Source organism: Bubalus bubalis, chromosome 1, assembly GCF_019923935.1.
Source record: "Bubalus bubalis isolate 160015118507 breed Murrah chromosome 1, NDDB_SH_1, whole genome shotgun sequence".
Taxonomy (NCBI): Eukaryota; Metazoa; Chordata; class Mammalia; order Artiodactyla; family Bovidae; genus Bubalus; species Bubalus bubalis.
Window position 1 is genome coordinate 11,310,135 of NC_059157.1, and position 26,444 is coordinate 11,336,578.

Here is a 26,444-nt window from a genome sequence, read left to right on the forward strand (position 1 = left end):
CACGACTGAGCAACTTCACTCACTCACTCGCTCAGGTTTTATTAATAGGATTCATCTGGTTGTCACGTTGAGACCTGACCCAGGGAATGAGCAAAGTGTGGAAGCAGGGAGATTATTCAGGAAGTTATCACAATAACCCAAACTAGATGATCTTTACTTGAAAAACAGTGGTATATCAGCAGACAGAGACAGAGGAAGAAGGTAGGTTCTAAGTACATAATTTGAAAAGTAGAATCAATAGGATTCATTGATGGATGCTGCTACTGCTAAGTCACATCAGTCGTGTCCAACTCTGTGCGACCCCATAGATGGCAGCCCACTAGGCTCCTCTGTCCCGGGGATTCTCCAGGCAAGAACACTGGAGTGGGATGTCATTTCCTTCTCCAATACATGAAAGTGGAAAGTGAAAGTGAAGTCACTCAGTCATATCTGACTCTCAGCAACCCCATGGACCACAGCCTACCAGGCTCCTCCGTCCATTTCCCAGGCAAGAGTACTGGAGTGGGGTGCCATTGCCTTCTCCAATGGGGGTAAAACAAAAGAAAAGATTTCAGTCTATGATTTTGCATTCAATAATATTTGTGCTTGTTTTTACTATTATTTAATTTCTATTCATTTATTCAACAAAATATAAACTAATTAAATTGTGCTGCAGAGTAGAATATACTAAGTCAGTCTCAGTTCAGTTCAGTCGCTCAGTCATGTCTGACTCTTCGAGACCCCATGAATCGCAGCACGCCAGGCCTCCCTGTCCATCACCAACTCCCAGAGTTCACTCAGACTCACATCCATCGAGTCAGTGATGCCATTCAACCATCTCATCCTCTGTCGTCCCCTTCTCCTCCTGCCCCCAATCCCTCCCAGCATCAGTCTTTTCCAATGAGTCAACTCTTCACATCAGGTGGCCGAAGTACTGGAGTTTCAGCTTTAGCATCATTCCTTCGAAAGAAATCCCAGGGCTGATCTCCTTCAGAATGGACTGGTTGGATCTCCTTGCAGTCCAAGGGACTCTCAAGAGCCTTCTCCAACACCACAGATCAAAAGCATCAATTCTTCAGCGCTCAGCCTTCTTCACAGTCCAACTCTCACATCCATACATGACCACAGGAAAAATCATAGCCTTGACTAGATGGACCTTTGTTGGCAAAGTAATGTCTCTGCTTTTGAATATGCTATCTAGGTTGGTCATAACTTTTCTTCCAAGGAGTAAGCGTCTTTTAATTTCATGGCTGCAGTCACCATCTACAGTGATTTTGGAGCCCAAAAAAATAAAGTCTGACACTGTTTCCCCATCTATTTCCCATGAAGTGATGGGACCGGATGCCATGATCTTCGCTTTCTGAATGTTGAGCTTTAAGCCAACTTTTTCACTCTTCATTTTCACTTTCATCAAGAGGCTTTTGAGTTCCTCTTCACTTTCTGCCATAAGGGTGGTGTCATTTGCATATCTGAGGTTATTGATATTTCTCCCGGCAATCTTGATTCCAGCTTGTGTTTCTTCCAGTCCAGCGTTTCTCATGATGTACTCTGCATAGAAGTTAAATAAGCAGGGCGACAATATACAGCCTTGACATACTCCTTTTCCTATTTGGAACCAGTCTGTTGTTCCATGTCCAGTTCTAACTGTTGCTTCCTGACCTGCATACAGGTTTCTCAAGAGGCAGGTCAGGTGGTCTGGTATTCCCATCTCTTTCAGAATTTTCCACAGTTTCTTGTGATCCACACAGTCAAAGGCTTTGGCATAGTCAATAAAGCAGAAATACATGTTTTTCTGGAACTCTCTTGCTTTTTGATGATCCAGCGGATGTTGGCAATTTGGTCTCTGGTTCCTCTGCCTTTTCTAAAACCAGCTTGAACATCAGGAAGTTCACGGTTCACATACTGCTGAAGCCTGGCTTGGAGAATTTTGAGCATTACTTTACTAGCGTGTGAGATGAGTGCAATTGTGTGGTAGTTTGAGCATTCTTTGGCATTGCCTTTCTTTGGGATTGGAATGAAAACTGACCTTTTCCAGGCCTGTGGCCACTGCTGAGTTTTCCAAATTTGCTGGCATATTGAGTGCAGCACTTTCACAGCATCATCTTTCAGGATTTGAAATAGCTCAACTGGAATTCCATCACCTCCACTAGCTTTGTTCGTAGTGATGCTTTCTAAGGCCCACTTGACATCACATTCCAGGATGTCTGGCTCTAGATGAGTGATCACACCATCGTGATTATCTAAGTCAGTCTAGTTCATCTTTAATTTATCAAGACTTCAAGAAACCCTAACAATGGGTGAAATGAGGCATACATAGGTCACTTTACGTATATCCTCTGTGAATAAGATCTTCTATATTAGCAAAGTATCCAGTATAAAAAAGGTTTTTAAAAATCTTTAAAACATAAAATTTAAATCTTACCTGAATATTTGAAGATTGAGAATTCACAGATCCTTGATTATACATATAAACCATGAAATTATTTGCTAAAAAAAATCTGGATATAAAAAAGAGTGAGAGAATTTTAAGTTATTCTTTTTGAAAAAATATAAAGCAGCAGTCAGCAAACTTAGCACCCTCAAAGCCAAATCTGACCTAACTCTGTGTTTGTAAATAAAATTTATTTGCATATAGCTATACCCGTTCACTTACATAGAGTTCATGGCAGCTTTCATGATACAACAGCAAAGATGAGTCATTTTGACAGAGCTATTATGCTCTTCAAACCCTAAAATATTTACTATCTAGGTCTTTAGAGAAAAAGACTGCCAATCCCTGACAAAGGTAGTATTTTCTTTTGACCTGTGTGTAATTTTTGTTTAAAGTAATATGCATTTACTCAAAATAATATTTCCCATCTTATTATACTCCTTTAAAAAATAAGGAAAACAAACTATAAGACAAAAGAAAAGCATTTTAAATTTTACAAAGATATGAAATGGGTGTAGGATTATAAGAGTTTTTTATTCTTTCATTCTTTCTCAATTTTACTATCATGAATATATCTTACTATAATGAAGTAGAAGAGCATTCTGTAACAGTCATAGTTCAGCCTTCTCTGGTATCATTCCTTGTCCCCATCATGCTATTTTACTTATGTTTCCTCATCTGGCACTCACTTCTCAATCCAATGTAATGTAACTAGACCACCCAGAGTAGCTTCTGCTGAGAATCTGCCATTAAAACTGATGCCACATAATGACCCCCTCATTGTCAAATCCAAAAAGAAAAAGCAGTTTGAGTCAAATAAAACTATCTGATGGACTTCACACTACTGACCATACTCCCCTTCTTTAAACCATCTGCTCTTCAACTTCAATCATACCATTTACCCCTGATTTTTCCCTCATATCACCTTGTCTCCTTGTGTAAGTCCCTTCATCTGGATCCTTCTTCACTTAAATGTTTCCCTGGCATTCATTTTCTGGTTGTTTTTCCCTCTCATTAATATTTACTCCCACCTCTTCATCTTCTTCATTTCTGGTGCCTCATTTATACTTAATATATATTAAAAAAAGATGGCTCTGAAACCTACACTTCTCTCCCATGACCTAAAATAAATATAACTGGCTATTCAAGATCTTCTGTATTTCATACAAATTTTAGGATTATCTATTCTACTTCCTGAAAAATGCATGAGTATTTTGATAGAATTGAGCTGAAGCAGTAGACTGCCTTGGTTAGTACAATAGACTTTTATCAATATTAAGTCTTCCAATGTGTAAGCATGGTATACATTTCCATTTACTTGCATTTTCTTATATTTCTTTATCAATGTCTTAGAGTTTTCAGAGTACAGGTCTTTCACCTCCCTTCATTAAATTTATTCCCAGGTATTTTTTTCTTTCTGCTGCAATTGTAACTGGGATTTTTTTAATTTATTTTTCTGATATTTCATTATTAGTGCATCAGTTCAGTTCAGTTCAGTCGCTCAGTCATGTCCGACTCTTTCCGACTCCGTGAATTGCAGCACGCCAGGCCCCCTGTCCATCACCAACTCCTGGAGTTCACTCAAACTCACATCCATCGAGTCAGTGATGCCATTCAGCCATCTCATCCTCTGTCGTCCCCTTCTCTTCCTGCCCCCAATCCCTCCCAGCATCAGAGTCTTTTCCAATGAGTCAACTCTTGGCATCAGGTGGCCAAAGTACTGGAGTTTCAGCTTCAGCATCCGTCCTTCCAGTGAACACCCAGGACTGATCTCCTTTAGAATGGATTGGGTGGATCTCCTTGCAGTCCAAGGGACTCTCAAGAGTCTTCTCCAACACCAAAGCTCAAAAGCATCAATTCTTCACGATCAGCTTTCTTCATCGTCCAACTCTCACATCCATACATGACCACAGGAAAAACCATAGCCTTGACTAGATGGACCTTTGATGGCAAAGTAATGTCTCTGCTTTTGAATATGCTATCTAGGTTGGTCATAACTTTCCCTCCAAGGAGGAAGCGTCTTTTAATTTCATGGCTGCAGTCACCATCTGCAGTGATTTTGGAGCCCAAAAAAATAAAGTCTGACACTGTTTCCACTGTTTCCCCATCTATTTCCCATGAAGTGATGGGACCGGATGCCATGATCTTCGCTTTCTGAATGTTGAGCTTTAAGCCAACTTGTTCACTCTCCACTTTCACTTTCAACAAGAGGCTTTTTAGTTCCTCTTCACTTTCTGCCTTAAGGGTGGCATAATCTGCATATCTGACGTTATTGATCTTTCTCCCAGCAATCTTGATTCCAGCTTGGGCTTCTTCCAGTCCAGCGTTTCTCATGATGTACTCTGCATAGAAGTTAAATAAGCAGGGTGACAATATACAGCCTTGACATACTCCTTTTCCTATTTGGAACCAGTCTGTTGTTCCATGTCCAGTTCTAATTGTTGCTTCCTGACCTGCATTCAGGTTTCTCAAGAGGCAGGTCAGGTGGTCTGGTATTCCCATCTCTTTCAGAATTTTCCACAGTTTCTTGTGATCCACACAGTCAAAGGCTTTGGCATAGTCAATAAAGCAGAAATACATGTTTTTCTGGAACTCTCTTGCTTTTTCGATGATCCAACGGATGTTGGCAATTTGGTCTCTGGTTCCTCTGCCTTTTCTAAAACCAGCTTGAACATCAGGAAGTTCACGGTTCACATATTGCTGAAGACTGGCTTGGAGAATTTTGAGCATTACTTTACTAGCGTGTGAGATGAGTGCAAGTGTGTGGTAGTTTGAGCATTCTTTGGCATTGCCTTTCTTTGGGATTGGAATGAAAACTGACCTTTTCCAGGCCTGTGGCCACTGCTGAGTTTTCCAAATTTGCTGGCATATTGAGTGCAGCACTTTCACAGCATCATCTTTCAGGATTTGGAATAGCTCCACTGGAATTCCATCACCTCCACTAGCTTTGTTCGTAGTGATGCTTTCTAAGGCCCACTTGACATCACATTCCAGGATGTCTGGCTCTAGATGAGTGATCACACCATTGTGATTCTCTGGGTCATAAAGATCTTTTTTGTACAGTTCTTCTGTGTATTCTTGCCACCTGTTCTTAATATCTTCTGCTTCTGTTAGGTCCATACCATTTCTGTCCTTTATCGAGCCCATCTTTGCATGAAATGTTCCCTTGGTATCGCTAATTTTCTTGAAGAGATCTCTGCTGCTGCTCCTGCTAAGTCACTTCAGTCGTGTCCGACTCTGTGCGACCCCACAGACGGCAGCCTGGAGTGGGTTGCCATTTCCTTCTCCAATGCATGAAAGTGAAAAGTGAAAGTGAAGTCGCTCGGTCGTGTCCGACTCTTAGCAACCTCATGGACTGCAGCCTACCAGGCTCCTCCATCCATGGGATTTTCCAGGCACTGGAAAACTTGAGTACTGGAGTGGGGTGCCATTGCCTTCTCTGGAAGAGATCTCTAGTCTTTCCTATTCTGTTGTTTCCTCTATTTCTTTGCATTGATCGCTGAGGAAGGCTTTCTTATCTCTCCTTGCTATTCTTTGGAACTTTTCATTCAGATGCTTATATCTTTCCTTTTCTCCTTTGCTTTTTGCATCTCTTCTTTTCACAGCTATTTGTAAGGCCTCCCCAGACAGCAATTTTGCTTTTTTGCTTTTCTTTTCCATGGGGATGGTCTTGATCCCTGTCTCCTGTACAATGTCATGAACTTCTGTCCATAGTTCATCAGGCACTCTATCTATCAGATCTAGTCCCTTAAATCTATTTCTCACTTCCACTGTTAGGTCATACCTGAATTATCTAGTGGTTTTCCCTACTTTCTTCAATTTAAGTCTGAATTTGGCAATAAGGAGTTCATGATGTGAGCCACAGTCAGCTCCCAGTCTTGTTTTTGCTGACTGTATAGAGTTTCTCCATCTTTGGCTGCAAAGAATGTAATCAATCTGATTTCGGTGTTGACCATCTGGTGACATCCATGGGTAGAGTCTTCTCTTGTGTTGTTGGAAGAGGGTGTTTGCTATGACCAGTGTGTTCTCTTGACAAAACTCTATTCGCCTTTGCCCTGCTTCATTCCGTATTCCAAGGCCAAATTTGCCTGTTACTCCAGGTGTTTCTTGACTTCCTACTTTTGCATTCCAGTGCATAGCAATACAATAGATCTATACATTAATTTTGTACCCTGTAGTTTTACTGAATTCATTTATTAGTTCTAATAGTTTTTTGGTGGCATATCTAGGGTTTTCTGTGGTATCATGCCATTTGAAAATAGTGACTATTATAGTTCTTCCCTTCCAATCTGGATGTACATTGTTGTTGTTCAGTTACTAAGTCATGTGCGACTTTTTCCATCCCCATGGACTGCAGCATGCCAGACTTCTCTGCCTTTCACTATCTCCTGGAGTTTGCTCAGGCTCATGTCCATTGAGTTGGTGATGCCACCCAACCATTTCATCTTCTGTCACCACCTTCTCCTCCTGCCCTCAATCTTTCCCAGCATCAGGGTCTTTTCCAATGAGTTGGCTTTTTGCATTAGGTGGCTAAAGTACTGGAGCTTCAACTTCAGTATCAGTCTTTCCAATGAATACTCAGGGTTGATTTCCTTCAGAAAATTATTTCTTTTTAATTGCTATGGTTAGGACTTCCAGTACTATGATGAATAAAAGTGGTGAGAGCAGGCATTTTTGTCTTACTTGTAGTCTTAGAGAAAAAAGCTTTTAGCTTTTCATCATTGAGTATGATGTTAGCTGTGGGTTTATAAAAATGGCCTTTAACATAAAAGTGAAGGGGATTAAGAGATATGAACTACCAGTTATAATACTATATATAGTTTGTAATCTATAAAAATATATAGTCACTACATTGTACACCTGAAACTAATAAAATACTGTAAGACAACTGTACTTCAACCAATCAATCAATCAGCCTTACTGCCACTGGACACTTATGGATATCCTCTGACACAGACTTGTCCTATTCCTTCACTGCTCCAATCAAATCTCTACCATTGTGTCCAATATCTAATTTTTTTCTGCCACCTCAGTTACATTTCAAAAAAAAAACCTCTTACACGTTCAAAATTATGCTTATTATATCTCATATAACTTTTGCAATAGCTTCATAATTGTCATACCATCCTAATCATTATATAGGTAATTTCCAAAAATAGAGTATATACATGCTCAATCCATCTCCCAGGCCCCAATTCCTTTATTTCTTACTACTGCTTACAGTTCTGATAATATATTCAAATGCAATATGCATTCTCTCTTATGCACTTGAAAAGCTCTTAGAGTTGTCATTTACTATTCTTCCCTTCTGTCTAAAGGAGTAGGTTAACTCTTTTACTCAATGCCATTTTTTGGCATCTAATAACACAATGAATCATTGTTTATATTTCTCTCTTTAAGAAACTTCCTGCCAGCCAAAACATTTCATTTTTTCTTTTCTTTTTTCTCTGCCAAACATTTCTGGAAAAGCCATTTTCACTTAAAACGTTCAGTTTCTCACAATTCAGCTCTCCTTAATACCACATAATCTAGTTCTACACCCAAAATTTAACTGAAATCAACCTCTTGAAAGTTACAAATTGCTTCCAAGCCAGCATTTCTCAACTGGTTTTCCATCAAATAATTAAACCCTATATAAAGTTATTTAAATTATTTTCACAATACTCTTAGGGATGGTATGTAGCTATTACTTTTTTCCATAAACTATTCACCAGCTCCCACAGTACTGTATGATCTAATTTCTATACTAAATCCCTTATTTCATATTCTTGGTGGTGAACCTGCCTCCCTGATCAAACCCTAACTGATACAGTTACAGACTTACTTCTTTCTTATTACATCCTACCCTGATTATATAGATCCTGCTGGCTCTCCTAACTTAAGATCATACCGATTAATCTTCAGATGAATCCTTATTCTTCCCGTTCTTAGCTTCCCTATTCACTAAAGACTACTTGAGGCATTAGGACCAAAAAATTAATTCACAGGAAGCATTTGTTCATCTGAGACAACTAAACAGTTTAATAACTACATGACTTTTAATATTCTATTTTTATCATAAGCAAATGAATTCATATAAGTAAAATTAAGTCTAAAAATAAAAAGTTACCTTTGCTTAAGGTGCACAGTATATGGTTTCTCATCTATTGAAATACTATAGGATACCTGTTCCTAGAGAATCCAGAAAAACTGAGAGTAAAGACAAATGTAACAGAAGAGGTAAAACAACAATTTTATTTTGACTAATCCTTCCAAATAATGCTTTAAAAGTCTCAGACTATGTGTGATTTAAAATCTGCAATAATATATTAAAATTTTTAACATTTATTATATAATCTATTCTTACTATTTCCACAAAATTAGTTCAATATAAGGAGTCATAAAGCACTAGAAACCTATTTGTAACTGAATTTTAAACTCTTTTAAAAGAAGAGACTAAAAATAAATAAATAAATAAAAGAAGAGACTACGTGCCATGTCATAACATCTATTCAATTGCATCACTGGGATATTAAGGTACTCTATTTCAGTGAAGCTTAACTTACTCTACTAAGCACAAAAGTCATTTATTTTAACCATTTTCCTGAAATGTATGCCCTATTTCCTATATTTTAAGCAGAAGATTCTTAAAATTTGGCATAGATTTTTACTCGAACTCTACTATTCTCAAGTTAAAACATGGTAGTGAGTTGCAATATCAGTTAGTCAGTGAATCTAAGAGATGAGACTTTATCTTTCAAAAAGAGAACATGTGAAAAGCAAGAATTATAATATCATTAAAAAGAAAATTCAGTAAAAACTAAAAAGACATAAATACCAGAACATAGGATCAGTGAAAATAACAAACAACCAGGAAACAATACAAATCTTTAAAAAAATAATAAAAAGGCAAGTTGTTAAAAAGGTCTAGTAAATGGTCGAAAATGGTTATATAAGACATTAATTTTAGGAGAAACTGAATGAACTTATATGGGAATTCAAGGTAGCATCTTTGCAATTTTTGTAACTCCAATATCATGCCAAAATTTTTCAAGGTTTTTTTTTTTTTAAGTAAGACCAGAAAGAAGCAAAACATGTATATGTCAGATAAAAGGCAGAAATACCAAACATAAGATCCTGATACTGAAGTAGCAGCATGTCCTAACTTTAAAATTTTAGTCCTGGAGGAATCAACCTGCCTGACTTCAGGCTATACTACAAAGCTGCAGTCATCAAGACAGCATGGTACTGGCACAAAGACAGAAATATAGATCAATGGAACAAAATAGAAAGCCCAGAGATAAATCCACACACCTATGGACACCTTGTCTTTGACAAAGGAGGCAAGAATATACAATGGAGAAAAAACAATCTCTTTAACAAGTGGTGCTTGGAAAACTGGTCAACCACTTGTAAAAGAATGAAACTAGAACACTTTCTAACACCATACACAAAAATAAAGTCAAAATGGATTAAAGAGCTAAACATAAGACCAGAAACTATAAAACTCCTAGAGGAGAATATAGGCAAAACACTTTCTGACATAAATCCCAGCAGGATCCTCTATGACCCACCTCTCAGAGTAATGGAAATAAAAGCAAAACTAAACAAATGGGACCTAATTAAACTTAAAAGCTTCTGCACAACAAAGGAAACTCTAAGCAAGGTGAAAAGACAGCCTTCAGAATGGGAGAAAATAATAGCAAATGAAGCAACTGACAAACAACTAATCTCAAAAATATACAAGCAACTCCTACAGCTCAATTCCAGAAAAATAAACGACCCAATCAAAAAATGGGCCAAAAAACTAAATAGACATTTCTCCAAAGAAGACATACAGATGGCTAACAAACACATGAAAAGATGCCCAACATCACTCATTATCAGAGAAATGCAAATCAAAACCACAATGAAGTACCATCTCACACCAGTCAGAATGGCTGCTATCCAAAAGTCTATAAACAATAAATGATGCAGAGGGTATCAGGAAAAGGGAACCCTCTTACACTGTTGGTAGGAATGCAAACTAGTACAGCCACTATGGAGAACAGTGTGGACATTCCTTTAAAAACTGGAAATAGAACTGCCTTATGACCCAACAATCCCACTGCTGGGCATACACACCAAGGAAACCAGAATTGAAAGAGATACGTGTACCCCAATGTTCATCGCAGCACTGTTTATAATAGCCAGGCCATGGAAGCAACCTAGATGTCCATCAGCAGATGAATGGATACGAAAGCTGTGGTACATATACACAATGGAGTATTACTCAGCCATTAAAAAGAGTACATTTGAAACAGTTCTAATGAGGTGGATGAAACTGAAGCCTATTATACAGTGTGAAGTAAGCCAGAAAGAAAAACACCAATACAGTATACTAACGCATATATATGGAATTTAGAAAGATGGTAACAATAACCCTGTATGTGAGACAGCAAAAGAGACACAGATGTATAGAACAGTCTTTTGGACTCTATGGGAGAGGGAGGGGGTGGGACGATTTGGGGGAACGGCACTGAAACATGTATAATATCATATAAGAAATGAATCGCCAGTCCAGGTTCGATACAGGATGCTTGGGGCTGGTGCACTGGGATGACTCAGAGACATGGTACAGGGAGGGAGGTGGGAGGGGGGTTCAGGATGGGGAACACGTGGCGGATTCATGTTGATGTGTGGCAGAACCAATACAATATTGTAAAGTAAAAAAAAATTTTTAATTTAAAAAAAATTTTTTAAAAACTGGATTATGGTAATGTTTACATAATTCATGTACTAATAATCATTGAGTTATACACTTACAATGGGTGAATTCTGTGGTGTCTAAATTATACCTCATTAAAACTGTTAAAAATAAAGTGTTATCAAAAGATTGGCCACTGGACTTCTCTGGGGCTCCAGTGGTCAGGAATCTGCCTGCCAATGCAGGGGACTCAAGTTCAACCCCTGGTCGGGAGGATCCTACATGCCACGGAATAGCATGTTCCACAACTACTGAGCCACACTCTAGAGTCCACAAGCCACAACTACTGAGCCTAAGTACCTCAACTACTGAAGCCTCTAGAGCCTGGGCTCCACAACAAGAAAAGCCACTGCAATGAGAAGCCCATGTATCACAACAAAGAGTGGCCCTTGCTTGCCACAACTAGAGAAAGTCCACACACAGCAACAAAGACCCAGCACACTCAAAAATAGTTAACTGATTAAATTTTTTTAAAAAAAGATCAGTCACTTGTAAGCAAGGCATGTTGTTTTGTATTTTTTTTTAATCTCCTAAGGCTCTTAGCATATAGCTATGCACACAAGTCCAGAGAAATATCTGTTAAATAAATCAATAAGCAGGATAAACTATCATCTTTCCAATAAAAATAACAGAATAATCAGTTTATACTCTGAAAACTGGTAAATGCAAGGGTAGAGATTAAGAAAGAAGATTATACTTAAGACAGATTCTCCTTAGCAATTTTGGAGAAAATTATTCTCTTCATCTGAATCATCTAGATACCACTCAGATAAGACTAATTCTTTTACATTATATTCTCTCTTTGAACTTTTAAAAATTATTTTACCACGAGGAAATGACAAATTCTAGAAAAATTAGAACATTCTGATTTATATATTTGCTTTTACCATCAAAACTTTAAATTCCTTATCAGTAGTGATATTGGCTATTTATACTCTAATGGAATTTATGTATTTCACTGCTATGCAATAAAAATAAGAAATTTCATATAACAGCATTAACTATGGAAAATCTCTTACATTTTCTACTTCTGAATTATCACTTTCACTTGTATTTGCTTGGACTTTCTCTGGAAGTATGATTTGTAGAAATGAATTTTGAAAATCTGGAGAAAGAAAAAAACAGTTAATAACTGCATCCTAAACTTGACTAAATATTTGTGCATGTTCTTTTATATAAGACTTGCTTCTGCAAATATGAGTTATCACCTGTGTACTCCAATAAAAATATTGAAAACAATTTAAAAACAGGTAATAGGAACTTTCCTGGTAGTCCAGTGGCTAAGACTCCATGCTCCCAATACAGCAGGCCCGAGTCTGATCCCTAGTCAGGGAACTAGATCCCACATGCCTCAACTAAAGACCCTGCTGCTACTGCTAAGTCGCTTCAGTCATGTTCGACTCTGTGTGACCCCACAGACAGCAGCCCACTGGGCTCCTCTGTCCCCAGGATTCTCCAAGCAAGAGTACTGGAGTGGGTTGCCATGGCCTTCTCCGAAAGACCCTGCATGCCACAACAAAGATCGAAGAACTCATGTGCTGCAACTAAGACTCAGTGCAGACAAATAAATAAATACTACAAACAATATTACTACCTAAATAAAATTAAATCTATTATATAAAACAGGTTATAAATATTCTTAAAAAAGAGGAAAAAAGAACATTCAAATACAAGGCATCCAGAAAATAAGTGAAAAATCACAGATTTTTATGGTGAAAAACATTTACCAAAAAAAAAGGTGGGAAATTGGTAAAGTGCTATCACCAGCTAAGAGGTCTCAACAATTCTCTTGATAAGCTAAAGATGAAAGTGTGATAGTTGTTGAGAAATTCTAGAAAAACTCTAAAAAATTTCAGAAATCAGATGTGATAGATACAACAGAAAGTACTGTCTCCCATGGATATACTTAGGAACTAACTCTAGACTTGGCCAAGTAACTTACTTTGGCCAATTAGACAATAATAAATGTAAAACAAACAAACCTGAAAAGAGCTTGTGCACTGTGGCTTGCCCTCCTACTGCCTTTGAATCCTGAAATTGCATGTAAACAAGCCTGAGCAAGCCTACAGGAGGGTGGGGGACTATGTGAAAGGGGGCCAAGGCACCCTAGCTGAACACATTCCAACAGAGAGACCAGTGTGTGAGACCATCCTACACCATTCAGCTGCCAACCAACTCAGGAGCTGACAACAGCTGCAGGAAAGAGTACAAACGACCTGCAGATTAGCTAACCTGGTCCAAACCAGAACAACAGTCCCACTAACCCACAGAATCATGGGTTATGACAGAATATGTCATAGGTTCATGACAGAATAGTGATTGCTGAAGGTGAGGTTAAATACGGCTCACTGAGAAGACGGCATTTGGACAAAGACCTGAAGAAGGTGAGGAGGGGAACAAATGAATATCTTGGCAGAACACTCCAGGAAGAAAAAATATCAAGTATTTAAGACTCTTGGAAGGAAATGCTTAGTGTGTTTGAAAAGCCATAAGGAAACAACTGTGGTTAGAGTAGCATGAGCAATGAGGAAAAGATTAAGAGATGAGGTCAGAGAGGAGGGAAACAAGCTGTTGAGATCCTACAGGGCAAAATAGGTCAGAGTTAGGGCTTTAATTTTTATTCTTGGAGATATAAGAAACCACTGGAAGATTTTGAGCAGAGAGACATGATCTGACTTTGATTTTAACTGAAGGATGATATATTAATTATCTATTGCTGCATAACAAATTATCCCCAAATTTAGCAGCTTAAAACAATAAACACTTATTAATCCCTACGGTCCTTGGGTCAGGCATCTGGGCAAAGCTTAACTGAATGCCTCTGGTTCAGTGTCTCTAGCAAAACTGCAATCAAAGTGTCAGCCAGGGCTGCAACAATTTCAAGGCTTGACTAGCACAGGATCCACTTCAAAGTTCATGCACTTAGCTGATGACAGGCATTGGGTCTTTCCAGGCTGTTAATGAGAAATCTCAAAAGACCTCTCCATAAGGATACTCACAATATGACAACTTACTTCCCCCAGAATAAGGGATCAGAAAAAGAGATTGAAAGTGAGCACCCAGGAAAAAGACACAGTCATCCTATATTCTAATCTCAGAAAAGACATCCATTGACCACATTTTATTCACTAGAAACAAATCATAAAACATAGCTTACATTTAAGAGGAGGGGATTACACAAGGGCATGAGTCCCAGGATGTGAGAAACACTGGAAATCATCTCATAGGCTGCCTAAAGAGTGCAAGAGAAGAAATATAAATTCGGAATTATCAGTTATCAACATGGTACTAAAAGCCAGACACTAAATAAAATGGAGTAGGGAGGAGCCAACTCAATGAGTGTATATTTTGGATGCTGATTCAAGCAATGTGTGGATATTGTTTCTTGGTGATTACAAACTGTAAGGAAAATTATTACACTCATAAACAATTGAAAATTTGGACACAGACTGAAAACTGGATGATATAAGAAACTGTCATTAATTTCTAAGCCATGATCATGATGCTGTGGTTATATTTCAAAATTGTATTTTGTCATTTAGAAATATATACTTAAATATTTAGATAATAAAATGATAGAATATTTATAATTTGCCTAATAGAGGAAGTGGTAGGGAACATAAAACTGAAGCAGAATTAGCCAAGAGTCAATAACTGTTGAACCTGTTCTTAGATTTGACACTAAAACCATAAGCAACAAAAGAAAAAAATATATATATACACATATATTAGATCCTATCATCATAACTTAAAACTTTTGTGAGTCATGGAACACTCACAAGACAGTGACGACAAACTACAGCATGAGAAAAAAATACCTGCAAATCACTTGACTCAAGGTCTAGTATCCAGAATATAAGAGGAACTCCTGAATCAACGGCAAAACCAAAAACCTAATTTTTTAAATGGGCAAAGAACTTGTGAATACTCATTTCTCCAAAAAAGATATACAAATGCCCAATACATATTAAAAGATGTTCAATGGCACTAATCATTCAGTTAAGTTCAGTTCAGTCGCTCAGTCGTGTCTGACTCTTTCCAAGCCCATGAATTGCAGCATGCCACGCCTCTCTGTCCATCACCAACTCCAGAAGTTCCCCAAACGCATGTCCATCAAGTCAGTGATGCCTACCAGCCATCTCATCCTCTGTCGTCCCCTTCTCCTCCTGCCCCCAATCCCTCCAAGCATCAGGGTCTTTTCCAATAAGTCAATTCTTCATATCAGATGGCCAAAGTATTGGAGTTTCAGCTTTGGCAGCAGTCCTTCCAAAGAACACCCAGGACTGATGTCCTTTAGAATGGACTGGTTGGACCTCCTTGCAGTCCAAGGGACTCTCAAGAGTCTTCTCCAACACCACAGTTCAAAAGCATCAATTCTTCGGCACTCAGCTTTCTTCACAGTCCAACTCACATCCATACATGACCACTGGGAAAACCATACCCTTGACTAGACGAACCTTTGTTGGCAAAGAAATGTCTCTGCTTTTTAATATGCTGTCTAGGTTGGTCATAAGTTTCCTTCCAAGGAGTAAGCGTCTTTTAATTTCATGGCTGCAATCACCATGTACGGTGATTTTGTAGCCCAAAAAAATAAAGTCACCCACTGTTTCCCCATCTATTTCCCATGAAGTGATGGGACCAGATGCCATGATCTTCGTTTTCTGAATGTTGAGCTTTAAGCCAACTTTTTCACTCTCCTCTTTCACTTTCATCAAGAGGCTTTTTAGTTCCTCTTCACTTTCTGCCATAAGGGTGGTGTAATCTGCATATCTGACATTATTGATATTTCTCCCGGCAATCTTGATTCCAGCTTGTGCTTCTTCCAGCCCAGTGTTTCTCATGAGCTACTATGCATATAAGTTTAATAAGCAGGGTGACAATATACAGCCTTGACGTACTCCTTTTCCTATTTGGAACCAGTCTGTTGTTCCATGTCCAGTTCTAACTGTTGCTTCCTGACCTGCATACAGGTTTCTCAAGAGGGAAGTCAGGTGCCCTGGTATTCCCATCTCTTTCAGAATTTTCCACAGTTTCTTGTGATCCACACAGTCAAAGGCTTTGGCATAGTCAATAAAGCAAAAATACATGTTTTTCTGGAACTCTCTTGCTTTTTCGATGATCCAGCGGATGTTGGCAATTTGGTCTCTGGTTCCTCTGCCTTTTCTAAAACCAGCTTGAACATCTGAAGTTTACGGTTCATGGATTGCTGTAGCCTGCTTGGAGAATTTTGAGCATTACTTTACTAGCATGTGAGATGAGTACAATTGTGTGGTAGTTTGAGCATTCTTTGGCATTGCCTTTCTTTGGGATTGGAATGAAAACTGACCTTTTCCAGTCCTGTGGCCACTGCTGAGTTTTCCAAATTTGCTGGCCTATTGAGTGCAGCACTTTCACAGCATCATCTTTCAGGATTTCAAACAGCTCAACTGGAATTCCATCGCCTCCACTAGCTTTGTTCATAGTGATGCTTTCTAAGGCCCACTTGATTTCACATTCCAGGATGTCTGGCTCTAGGTGAGTGATCACACCATCGTGACTCTCTGGGTCGTGAAGATCTTTTTTGTATAGTTCTTCTGTGTATTCTTGCCACCTCTTCTTAATATCTTCTGCTTCCTACTTTCTTCTGCCCTTTATGGAGCCCATCTTTGCATGAAATATTCCCTTGGTATCTCTAATTTTCTTGAAGAGATCTCTAGTCTTTCCCATTCTGTTGTTTTCCTCTATTTTTTTGCATTGATCGCTGAGGAAGGCTTGCTTATCTCTCCTTGCTATTCTTTGGAACTCTGCATTCAGATGCTTATATCTTTCCTTTTCTCCTTTGCTTTTCTCGTCTCTTCTTTTCACAGCTATGTAAGGCCTCCCCAGACAGCCATTTTGCTTTTTTGCTTTTCTTTTCCATGGGGATGGTCTTGATCCCTGTCTCCTGTACAATGTCATGAACCTCCATCCATAGTTCATCAGGCACTCTATCTATCAGATCTAGTCCCTTAAATCTATTTCTCACTTCCACTGTATAATCATAAGGGATTTGATTTACGTCATACCTGAATGATCTAGTGGGTTACCCTAATTTCTTCAATTTAAGTCTGAATTTGGCAATAAGGAGCTCATCAGTCATTTCAGTTCAGTTCAGTCGCTCAGTCGTGTCCGACTCTTTGTGACCCCATGAATCGCAGCACGCCAGGCCTCCCTGTCCATCACCAACTCCCGCAGTTCACTCAGACTCACGTCCATCGAGTCAGTGATGCCATCCAGCCATCTCATCCTCTGTCGTCCCCTTCTCCTCCTGCCCCCAGTCCCTCCCAGCATCAGAGTCTTTTCCAATGAGTCAACTCTTCACATGAGGTGGCCAAAGTACTGGAGTTTCAGCTTTAGCATCATTCCTTCCAAAGAAATCCCAGGGCTGATCTCCTTCAAAATGGACTGGTTGGATCTCCTTGCAGTCCAAGGGACTTGCAAGAGTCTTCTCCAACACCACAGTTCAAAAGCATCAATTCTTCGGTGCTCAGCTTTCTTCACAGTCCAACTCTCACATCCATACATGACCACTGGAAAAACCATAGCCTTGACTAGATGGACCTTTGTTGGCAAAGTAATGTCTCTGCTTTTGAATATGCTATCTAGGTTGGTCATAACTTTTCTTCCAAGGTGTAAGCGTCTTTTAATTTCATGGCTGCAATTACCATCTGCAGTGATTTTGGAGCCCCAAAAAATAAAGTCTGACACCCTTTAGAATCAGTAAAAAATAGAAATCAGAGAGCTGAAGAATACAATACCGGAATTGAAATTTTCAATAGAGGGGTTCAAGAGCAGACTAGATCAAGTGAAAGAAAGGATCAGAAAACCTGTAGACAGATCAAGAGAATTCATCTAATCAGAGGAGCAAAATATTTTTTACGAATGAAAGAAAGAATGAAATGAATGAAAAAGAGTGAAGACAGATTCATGGATATATGGGACACAATCAAGCAGAGCAGTATACACATTATAGAAGTCATAGAAGGAAAAGAAATCAGGGTGGAGGGCAGAACTTATTCAAAGAGGTAATGACTGAAAATTTTTCTCACCTGGGGTAAAAAAATTAACATCTAAATCTAGAAAGCCAAAAGAAAGCCAAAAAAGGAATTCAAAGAGAATTACACTGACATACATTGTAAACTGCCCAAAAGTAGAGACAAAGAGAGACTCTCAAAAAAGCAGCAACAGAAACAAAAAATATTATGTACAAGCAGACTCCCATAAGACTATCAGTGGATTTTCAGTGAAACCTTGCAGACCAGAATGGAGTGGGATAATACATTCAATATATAGTACTGAAAAAAAAATTCCACCTAAGAATACCATGCCCAGCAAAGCTGTCCTTCAGAATTGAAGGAGAGATAAACAATTTCACAAAAGTTAAAGGAGAAAGGCCTCACAAGAAATGTTACAGTTCTCTGTACTGAAACAAAACCACATTAATTAGTAACCAAAAAATATATAAAAGTATAAAACCTAAGGTAAAGCCAGGAAAAAAGAGAATCTATAAAAATAAAGTGAAAACTGAATACAGATGTTCTAATTAGCTTCTACTTAAAAAAGCAAATACGCAGTATCAGTGAAAAAGGGTTACAATGGTAAATTTTATGTTACATATATTTTATCACAATTTTTAATTACTTGTTTAATGGGTATGGGGCTTCAGTTTTGCAAAATGAAAAGGCTCCCAGAAAGATGTCATAGAACAATGTGAATATACTCACCACCACTGAACTATACACTTAAAAATGGTTAAGACAGCAAATCTGCAGCATAAAAGGTTAATATACAAATGTCATTCACTTTCTATATACCAGAAATGAGCATTGGAATTTGACATTTAAAACACAATGTCATGTACATTAGCATCCCCAAAAGTTAAATAAATACTTAGCTATAAATCTAATGAAATACGAGTAAGATCTCTATGAGGAAAACTACAAAACTTTGATGACAAATAGCAAACAAAAAGTTCAAAATGTCAATCTTTCCCCAACTTGTTCTATAGATTCAGTGCAATTCCAATCAAAATCCCACCATGATATTCTGTGGTTATCAATAAACTGATTCTAAAATTTATGAAAGATCCCAAATAACAATACTGAAGAAGAAAATCAAACGACTGTCACTATGTGACTTAAAGACTTATAGTAAAGCTCCAGTAATCAAGGTAGTGTAATTTTGGTGAGAGAACACACAAAAAGGTCAATCAAACAGAACAGAGATCCCAGAAAAGTACCTATATAAATACAATCAATTGATCTCTGACATAGGAAAAGACAACGTAATGCAGCAAAGATAGTCTTAAAAAAATGATACTATAACAAATGGATTTCAAAATGCAAAACAAATAATCTAGACACAGGCTTTAACACTTCATAAAAATTAACCTAAAATGGATTATAGATCTAAATGTAAAATGCAAAATTATAAAACTCCTTAATGTAAGAGTGAACCTAGATGACCATTGGTAAGGCAATGACTTCTTAGATATAACACCAAAGACATGATGCATGAGAAAATAATTGATAAACTGGACTTCATTAAAATTAAAAACTTTTGCTCTGTGAAAGACACTGTCAAGTGAATGAGCAGTTACAAACCAGGAGAAAAACACCTTCAAAAGTCACACGTGATAAAAAACTGTTATCCAAAATATACAGATCAGATAATATCAGATCAGTCGCTCAGTTGTGTCCGACTCTTTGCGACCCCATGAATCGCAGCACACCAGGCCTCCCTGTCCATCACCAACTCCCGGAGTTCACCCAGACTCACATCCATCGAGTCAGTGATGCCATCCAGCCATCTCATCCTCTGTTGTCCCCTTCTCCTCCTGCCCCCAATCCCTCCCAGCATCAGAGTCTTTTCCAATGAGTCAACTCTTCGCATCAGGTGGCCAAAGTACTGGAGTTTCAGCTTTAGCATCATTCCTTCCAAAGAAATCCCAGGGTTGATCTCCTTCAAAATGGACTGGTTGGATCTCCTTGCAGTCCAAGGGACTCTCAAGAGTCTTCTCCAACACCACAGTTCAAAAGCATCAATTCTTCATCGCTCAGCCTTCTTTACGGTCCAACTCTCACATCCATACATGACCACAGGAAAAACCATAGCCTTGACTAGACAAACCTTTGTTGGCAAAGTAATGTCTCTGCTTTTGAATATGCTATCTAGGTTGGTCATAACTTTCCTTCCAAGGAATAAGCATCTTTTAATTTCATGGCTACAGTCACCATCTGCAGTGATTTTGGAGCCCAGAAAAATACAAGGATCTCTTAAAGCTCAACCATAATTTAAAAAAAAAAAAAAAACACTTTAAAATGGGCAAAATACCTGAACAGACACCTCATTAAAGAAGATATATAGGAGAAGGCAATGGCAACCCACTCCAGTACTCTTGCCTGGAAAATCCCATGGATGGAGGAGCCTGGTGGGCTGTGGTCCATGGGGTTGCAAGGAGTCGGACACGACTGAGCAATTTCACTTTCACTTTTCACTTTCCTGCATTGGAGAAGGAAATGGCAACCCACTCCAGTGTTCTTGCCTGGAGAATCCCAGGGACAGGGGAGCCTCGTGGGCTGCTGTCTATGGGGTCGCACAGAGTTGGACACAACTGAAGCGACTTAGCAGCAGCAGCAGCAGCAGAGTTGTATAAAGAGATATTGGGTGAGCCTGCTTTACTTTCTTGAACTATTCTATTCATAGGTGAGGTCACAACAATAAAGACTAGTATAGCAATGCTGGATACAAAAGAAGGTTAGGGGGACTTCCCTGGTGGTCCAGTGGCTGGGACTTCATCCTCCCAATGCGGGGGGTGGGGGGGCCCAAGTTAAATTCTTGGTCAGGGAACTGGATCCTGCATGCTGCATCTAAGAGTCTGCATGCTGCATCTAAAGATCCCACATACCCCAGTGAAAACTGAAGACCCTGAATGTCACAACTGAGACCCAGTACAGCCAAATAAATAAATAGATATTTTTGAAAAAAAAGGAAGATATATAGATGGTAAATAAGAAGAAGAGTAATGCTCTACATCATATGTCACTAGAGACTATGACATTATATAGTCATAGAGATTATGACCATTCTATACCTATTAGAATGGCCAAACTGAAGAACACTGACAACACAAAATGCTGGCAAAGATGTGAAGTAGCAGGAACTTTCATTCACTGCTGATGAGACTATAAAATAGCACAGCCACTTTGGAGGATAGTTTACAGAACTAAATATATTCTTATCATATGATCCAGCAAAAGCACTCCTTGGTATTTACCCAAAAGGAGTTGAAATCTTATGTCCAAACAAAAGCTTGTACACAGATATTTATAGTAGCTTCATTCTTAACTACCAAAACTTAAAAGCAACCAAGATGTCTTTTAGTAGGTAAATGGATAAATACATTGGTATATACAGACAATGGAATATCACTCAGTGTTACAAAGAAATAAGCTATAGAGCCCTAGGAAGACATGAAAGAACAATAAATGCATATTAGTAAGTGAAAGAAGTCAATCTGAAAGGGCAACATACTGTAAGATTTCAACCATATGACATTATGGAAAAGGTAAAACTGATGGAAATGGTAAAAAGATCAGTGGTTGTCAGGACTTAAGAGGGAAGGGAGAGCTGAATCAGTGAAACACGGGATTTTTAGGGGAGAGAAACTACTCTGGTGGATACATGTCATTATATATATGTCAAAATCCATAGAATATACATCAAAAGTGAACCCTAAGGTAAACTACAGATATGGGGTGATAATGATGTGTCAGTGTGGGATCATAAATTGTAACAAATATACCACTGCGGTTGCAGGATGTCTATAGCGGAGACTACACGTGGGGACAGGAAGTATATGGGAAATTTCTGTACCTTTCAGTTTTGCTATGGATCTAAAACACTCTAAAGTTCATTCATTTTTTTAAATGGCTGACAATGGCAAATTTTATGTTTTTTATATTTTATTACAATTTAAAATAATTTAAAAACAAAGATAATACATTTTTTAATGGGTAAAATAGCCAATAAAGTTCAAAATAGACCAATGGATCTTAACATATTAAGAAAAGTTCATTCCACGTTGTAACTAACCTTTACCATTTATCAAGTGTGTATTTGGTATTGCAGCCAAAGGGGAATACTGGTAACTACCTGAAAAGGCTCATAAAATACTTCTCCCTTTCCCAACCACATATACTTCAAATATGCAGAAGTAGATCTGAGAATCTAGCTGTCATCTATTAAACCAAACCTTTTAAGCAGATTCACAACACCACTCTAAATTCTTTGTTTTGGAAAACAGTTTTCATTTTTAAATGTGTTACTTACATTAACACGTAATAGGTCTATTACTGTAACTGACCAGGACCCTATGAGTCTTCCCAGGACAGTCTTCCCTTCCATGTCTTCTGCCTACCTGTTGTCTACAGAAAAACTGTAGCCAAAGAAGAAATTTAATCAGAGAAGGGGCGGGGCAGGGGCGGAATACAAAAGCAAAGTAATCAAGCAAGAAAAAATAATAATAGTTTGGCCATTAAAAACGGTCAAGGACCTTCAGTTCCTCTTCAAGAGCTAGAGATAATATTCTAAGCTGTAGATAATATCCTTTGAGTGGTTTTGTAGCTCCTGAAACTCCCACCACGGGAGAAGTCAACATGATGACCAGCGTGTAGACATGGCATAAGCGGCCCCATCTTGCACAATTCCAAAAACTGACATTTTTTGTATATGTATACATTTTCTGTATACATTTTTTGCAGGACAAACTATTATTGTACACAGGGCAAGTTATTTTACTGGAGCAGATGATATCTGAGGAAGATCAGTTTTTTGGCGTCTGAGTTCATGAAGTTTTTGGAGTGCTTCTGAGTGCAAGAAATTTTGAGGTAGTGTATAACAGAACTACAAAAAGGGGAGGCCCCCAATTCAGAGTTAGAGTCAGGGCATCAGAGATTTGTCCTTGAGCTTATTAAAATCACCTTCCTCTCTCAGGAGTCCCTTCTCTATTACTACGCAGCGCCTAAAAACAGCCCGGTTCCCTGGTGGGCAAAAGAAACCAAAAACGAGGAAAGGGACTTGAGTGTCCAGTTGCCGCGCTGTGTGACCCAAGCAGGTTACGCATGTAAAGAAGAAAAAAGAAAAACCTTCTCACTCCCCACACCGGAGTCCCAGGGCATCCATGGGCTTACCGGGTCTTGACGTTAGCAAGCCACGGAGACCCGCTAGCAATATCATTAAGCGGATCATAGCGTGACTTCTGGGCTTTTTTTTTTTTTTGAGAGGACACTAAACCCTTCAACCGTTGGCCTTCGGTGAGCCGCGTTCTCGCGAGACTACCTACGCAAGAGCTGGGTACTCAGCGCCCCGCCCACCAGTCGCCCGAGGGGCGCGTCGGCTGTTCAGTCCTTGCGTTCTGGCCTCTGTTGCGCTCTTTGGCGGACAGCCCGCCCTTCTCGACGGCCCGATGCCCCCACCCACAACCCCAGTTATCTGAAGGTTCCAGATCACCCCAGCCCTCTCCGTCGCGGTCATCGTCCTCCCACAAACCTTTTGCTTCTTGTGGATGGACCTAAAAGGACTAACACATTTATTGTCCGCTGTTTTGTTATCAGACACGACTTGCTGGATATAAAGGATATAAAACTGTGCATGCACACACACGAGTTACGCATTCATATTTACTAAAATCGGGGTTTTTTAATTTTTAAAAGGGCAGATTTAAAAAAAAAAAAAAAGAATTCCAAAAAAAGAGGGAAGTGACTAGGTTTTGGTATCGTCACAAAGCATCTGCCATGACACTTTCTATATCCACTGCCCAAATACACCTTGTAACCAGGCTGCGTCTACTTTCCATGTGGTTCACAGGCCATTGGCTAAAATTCATATAATGGCCTGCCCTTGTTGAGTTAACTTCTGTTGAGTTAACCCACAATGAATACTCAGGTTATGAATGAGATGGACAAGATTCCTGCCCATAATTTCAGTACATATGTTCCAGTAGAAAATTCTAACCACATTCCACAACAGAGTATTCAAATTTTTCTAAATTTGTAGCTCAGGCTTCTGCCTCTTTTCCTCTCATCCCCTGTGCTAGGACCACTTACGACTTCCGATCTTTCCTGAATGAAAATTGCCTTCTTACCTTGGACTGCAAGACCTCCTCCCTCCCAGACTCACTACCCAGTCTCTGCCTCTATGCACTATCTTTTAATTCTTTTCAAATCCCAAAGAACGAGTTGTCTCTCACATCAATTAACAGAATGGCAGGTACAGAAACAAAAAGGTCCAGTGGTAACAGAAAATTCACTTGGAGAAACCCCACATCTAAACTCACAGTGGAAATGCGATTTTATGGACGCAAAGGCTTTCAACAAGGTTATTTCAGCCTGAAAAAGAACAGAATGAGCAGAAACATGGCAATAAAATCAGTTGGCCTCTCTGTATGCATGGAGAGATTGGTTCCAGCACCCCTGGTGGATACCAAAATGCCCAGATGCTCAAGTCCCAAAACTGGCCCTCTGGTTTCCATCTCTGCAGATTCAACCAACCATGGATACTGAACTGTTTTGCCACTTGCAGTTAGTTGAATCCACGGATGCGAGCCTGCAGATACAGAGTGTCACTGTATTTTTATTGGGAATAAAAAAAAATCGCTGGTAAGTGAATCTGTGCAGTTCAAACCCACGTGGTTCAAGGGTCAACAGTAAACACTAATTTGCACCTCAACAGGAACAACCAACGCTATACTAACACTTCTTTTTGGGTGTCAGTTCAGTTCAGTCGCTCAGTCGTGTCCAACTCTTTGCGACCCCATGAATTGCAGCACGCCAGGCCTCCCTGTCCAACACCAACTCCTGCAGTTCACCTAAACTCATGTCCATCGAGTCGGTGATGCCATCCAGCCATCTCATCCTCTGTCGGCCCCTTCTCCTCCTGCCCCCAATCCCTCCCAGCATCAGAGTCTTTTCCAATGAGTCAACTCTTCGCATCAGGTGGCCAAAGTACTGGAGTTTCAGCTTTAGCATCATTCCTTCCAAAGAAATCCCAGGGCTGATCTTTAGGATGGACTGGTTGGATCTCCTTGCAGTCCAAGGGACTCTCAAGAGTCTTCTCCAACACCACAGTTCAAAAGCATCAATTTTTTGGCGCTCAGCTTTCTTCACAGTCCAACTCTCACATCCATACATGACCACTGGAAAAACCAAAGCCTTGACTAGACAGACCTTTGTTGGCAAAGTAATGTCTCGACTTTTGAATATGCTATCTAGGTTGGTCATAACTTACCTTCCAAGGAGTAAGCGTCTTTTAATTTCATGGCTGCAATCACCATCTGCAGTGATTTTGGAGCCCAGAAAAATAAAGTCTGACACTGTTTCCACTATTTCCCCATCTATTTCCCATGAAGCGATGGGACCAGATGCCATTATCTTAGTTTTTGGGTGTAGTTGAGCCAAAAGCTGGTTTCACCTCGCTTCACAGTATTAGAACTGTTATACTAAATTCTTTGACTTGTTAATTGGTGCTAAATATTTTGAACGAATTTTCAGTATCCCATTTGTTTTCCCCTCCTTACTCTTTCCTGTTTAAATCTTTTAAAAAGCAGACTTTATTCTTATTTATGTATATGGCTCTCTATAATGGAAGGCATGTCCTATCCAGAATTTATATGTCACATGATCTAATATGGTACCTGCAAGATAGTAGTTTCAGTAAACATTTATAGACTTTCATAAAATCTGATCTGTGCTTAAGAAAACCTGGATTGTGCTTAACTATATAGTTAGTCGGAGAAGGCAATGGCAGCCCACTCCAGTACTCTTGCCTGGCAAATCCCATGGACCAAGGAGCCTGGTAGGCTACAGTCCATTGGGTCGCTGAGTCTGACACAACTGAGCGACTTCACTTTTACTTTTCACTTTCATGCATTGGAGAAGGAAATGGCAACCCACTCCAGTGTTCTTGCCTGGAGAATCCCAGGGACAGCGGAGCCTGGTAGACTGCCGTCTATGGGGTTGCACAGAGTCGGACACGACTGAAGCGACTCAGCAGCATATAGTTAGTAGACCCAGGCATTTGCCTGACAGAAAGGGAAAATGTAGTTATCTTGAACAACATAATAAGTCTGTGAACATAGCCATACAGTGACACCAAACTTACATATAATTTATCCTTGATTATTAAAACATCTTTAGCAGATGGCAAAGAATACCTTTAATATTTTCAAATTTTGAAGTGGCATCTATGACCAAGAAATTTTACAACTTTTAAAATAACAATCCAAGATAAATC

General features: G+C 39.1%; 1 protein-coding gene across 1 annotated transcript in view; it reads right to left on the minus strand.

Annotated features, from left to right (window-relative positions):
• Nucleotides 1-25,040, minus strand: part of ADAM32 (ADAM metallopeptidase domain 32) — a 176,570-nt gene extending 151,530 nt beyond the window's left edge. Inside the window, exons 1-4 of the mRNA XM_025278234.3 lie at nucleotides 23,345-25,040; nucleotides 12,155-12,240; nucleotides 8,520-8,581; nucleotides 2,402-2,477 (exon numbers count right to left, since the gene is read on the minus strand). Of these exons, the coding sequence (XP_025134019.3) occupies nucleotides 2,402-2,477; nucleotides 8,520-8,581; nucleotides 12,155-12,240; nucleotides 23,345-23,402 (282 nt within the window). The 5' untranslated portion in view covers nucleotides 23,403-25,040. The remainder of the gene's footprint in view (nucleotides 1-2,401; nucleotides 2,478-8,519; nucleotides 8,582-12,154; nucleotides 12,241-23,344) is intronic.
• Between the last annotated feature and the right edge of the window lie 1,404 nt (nucleotides 25,041-26,444).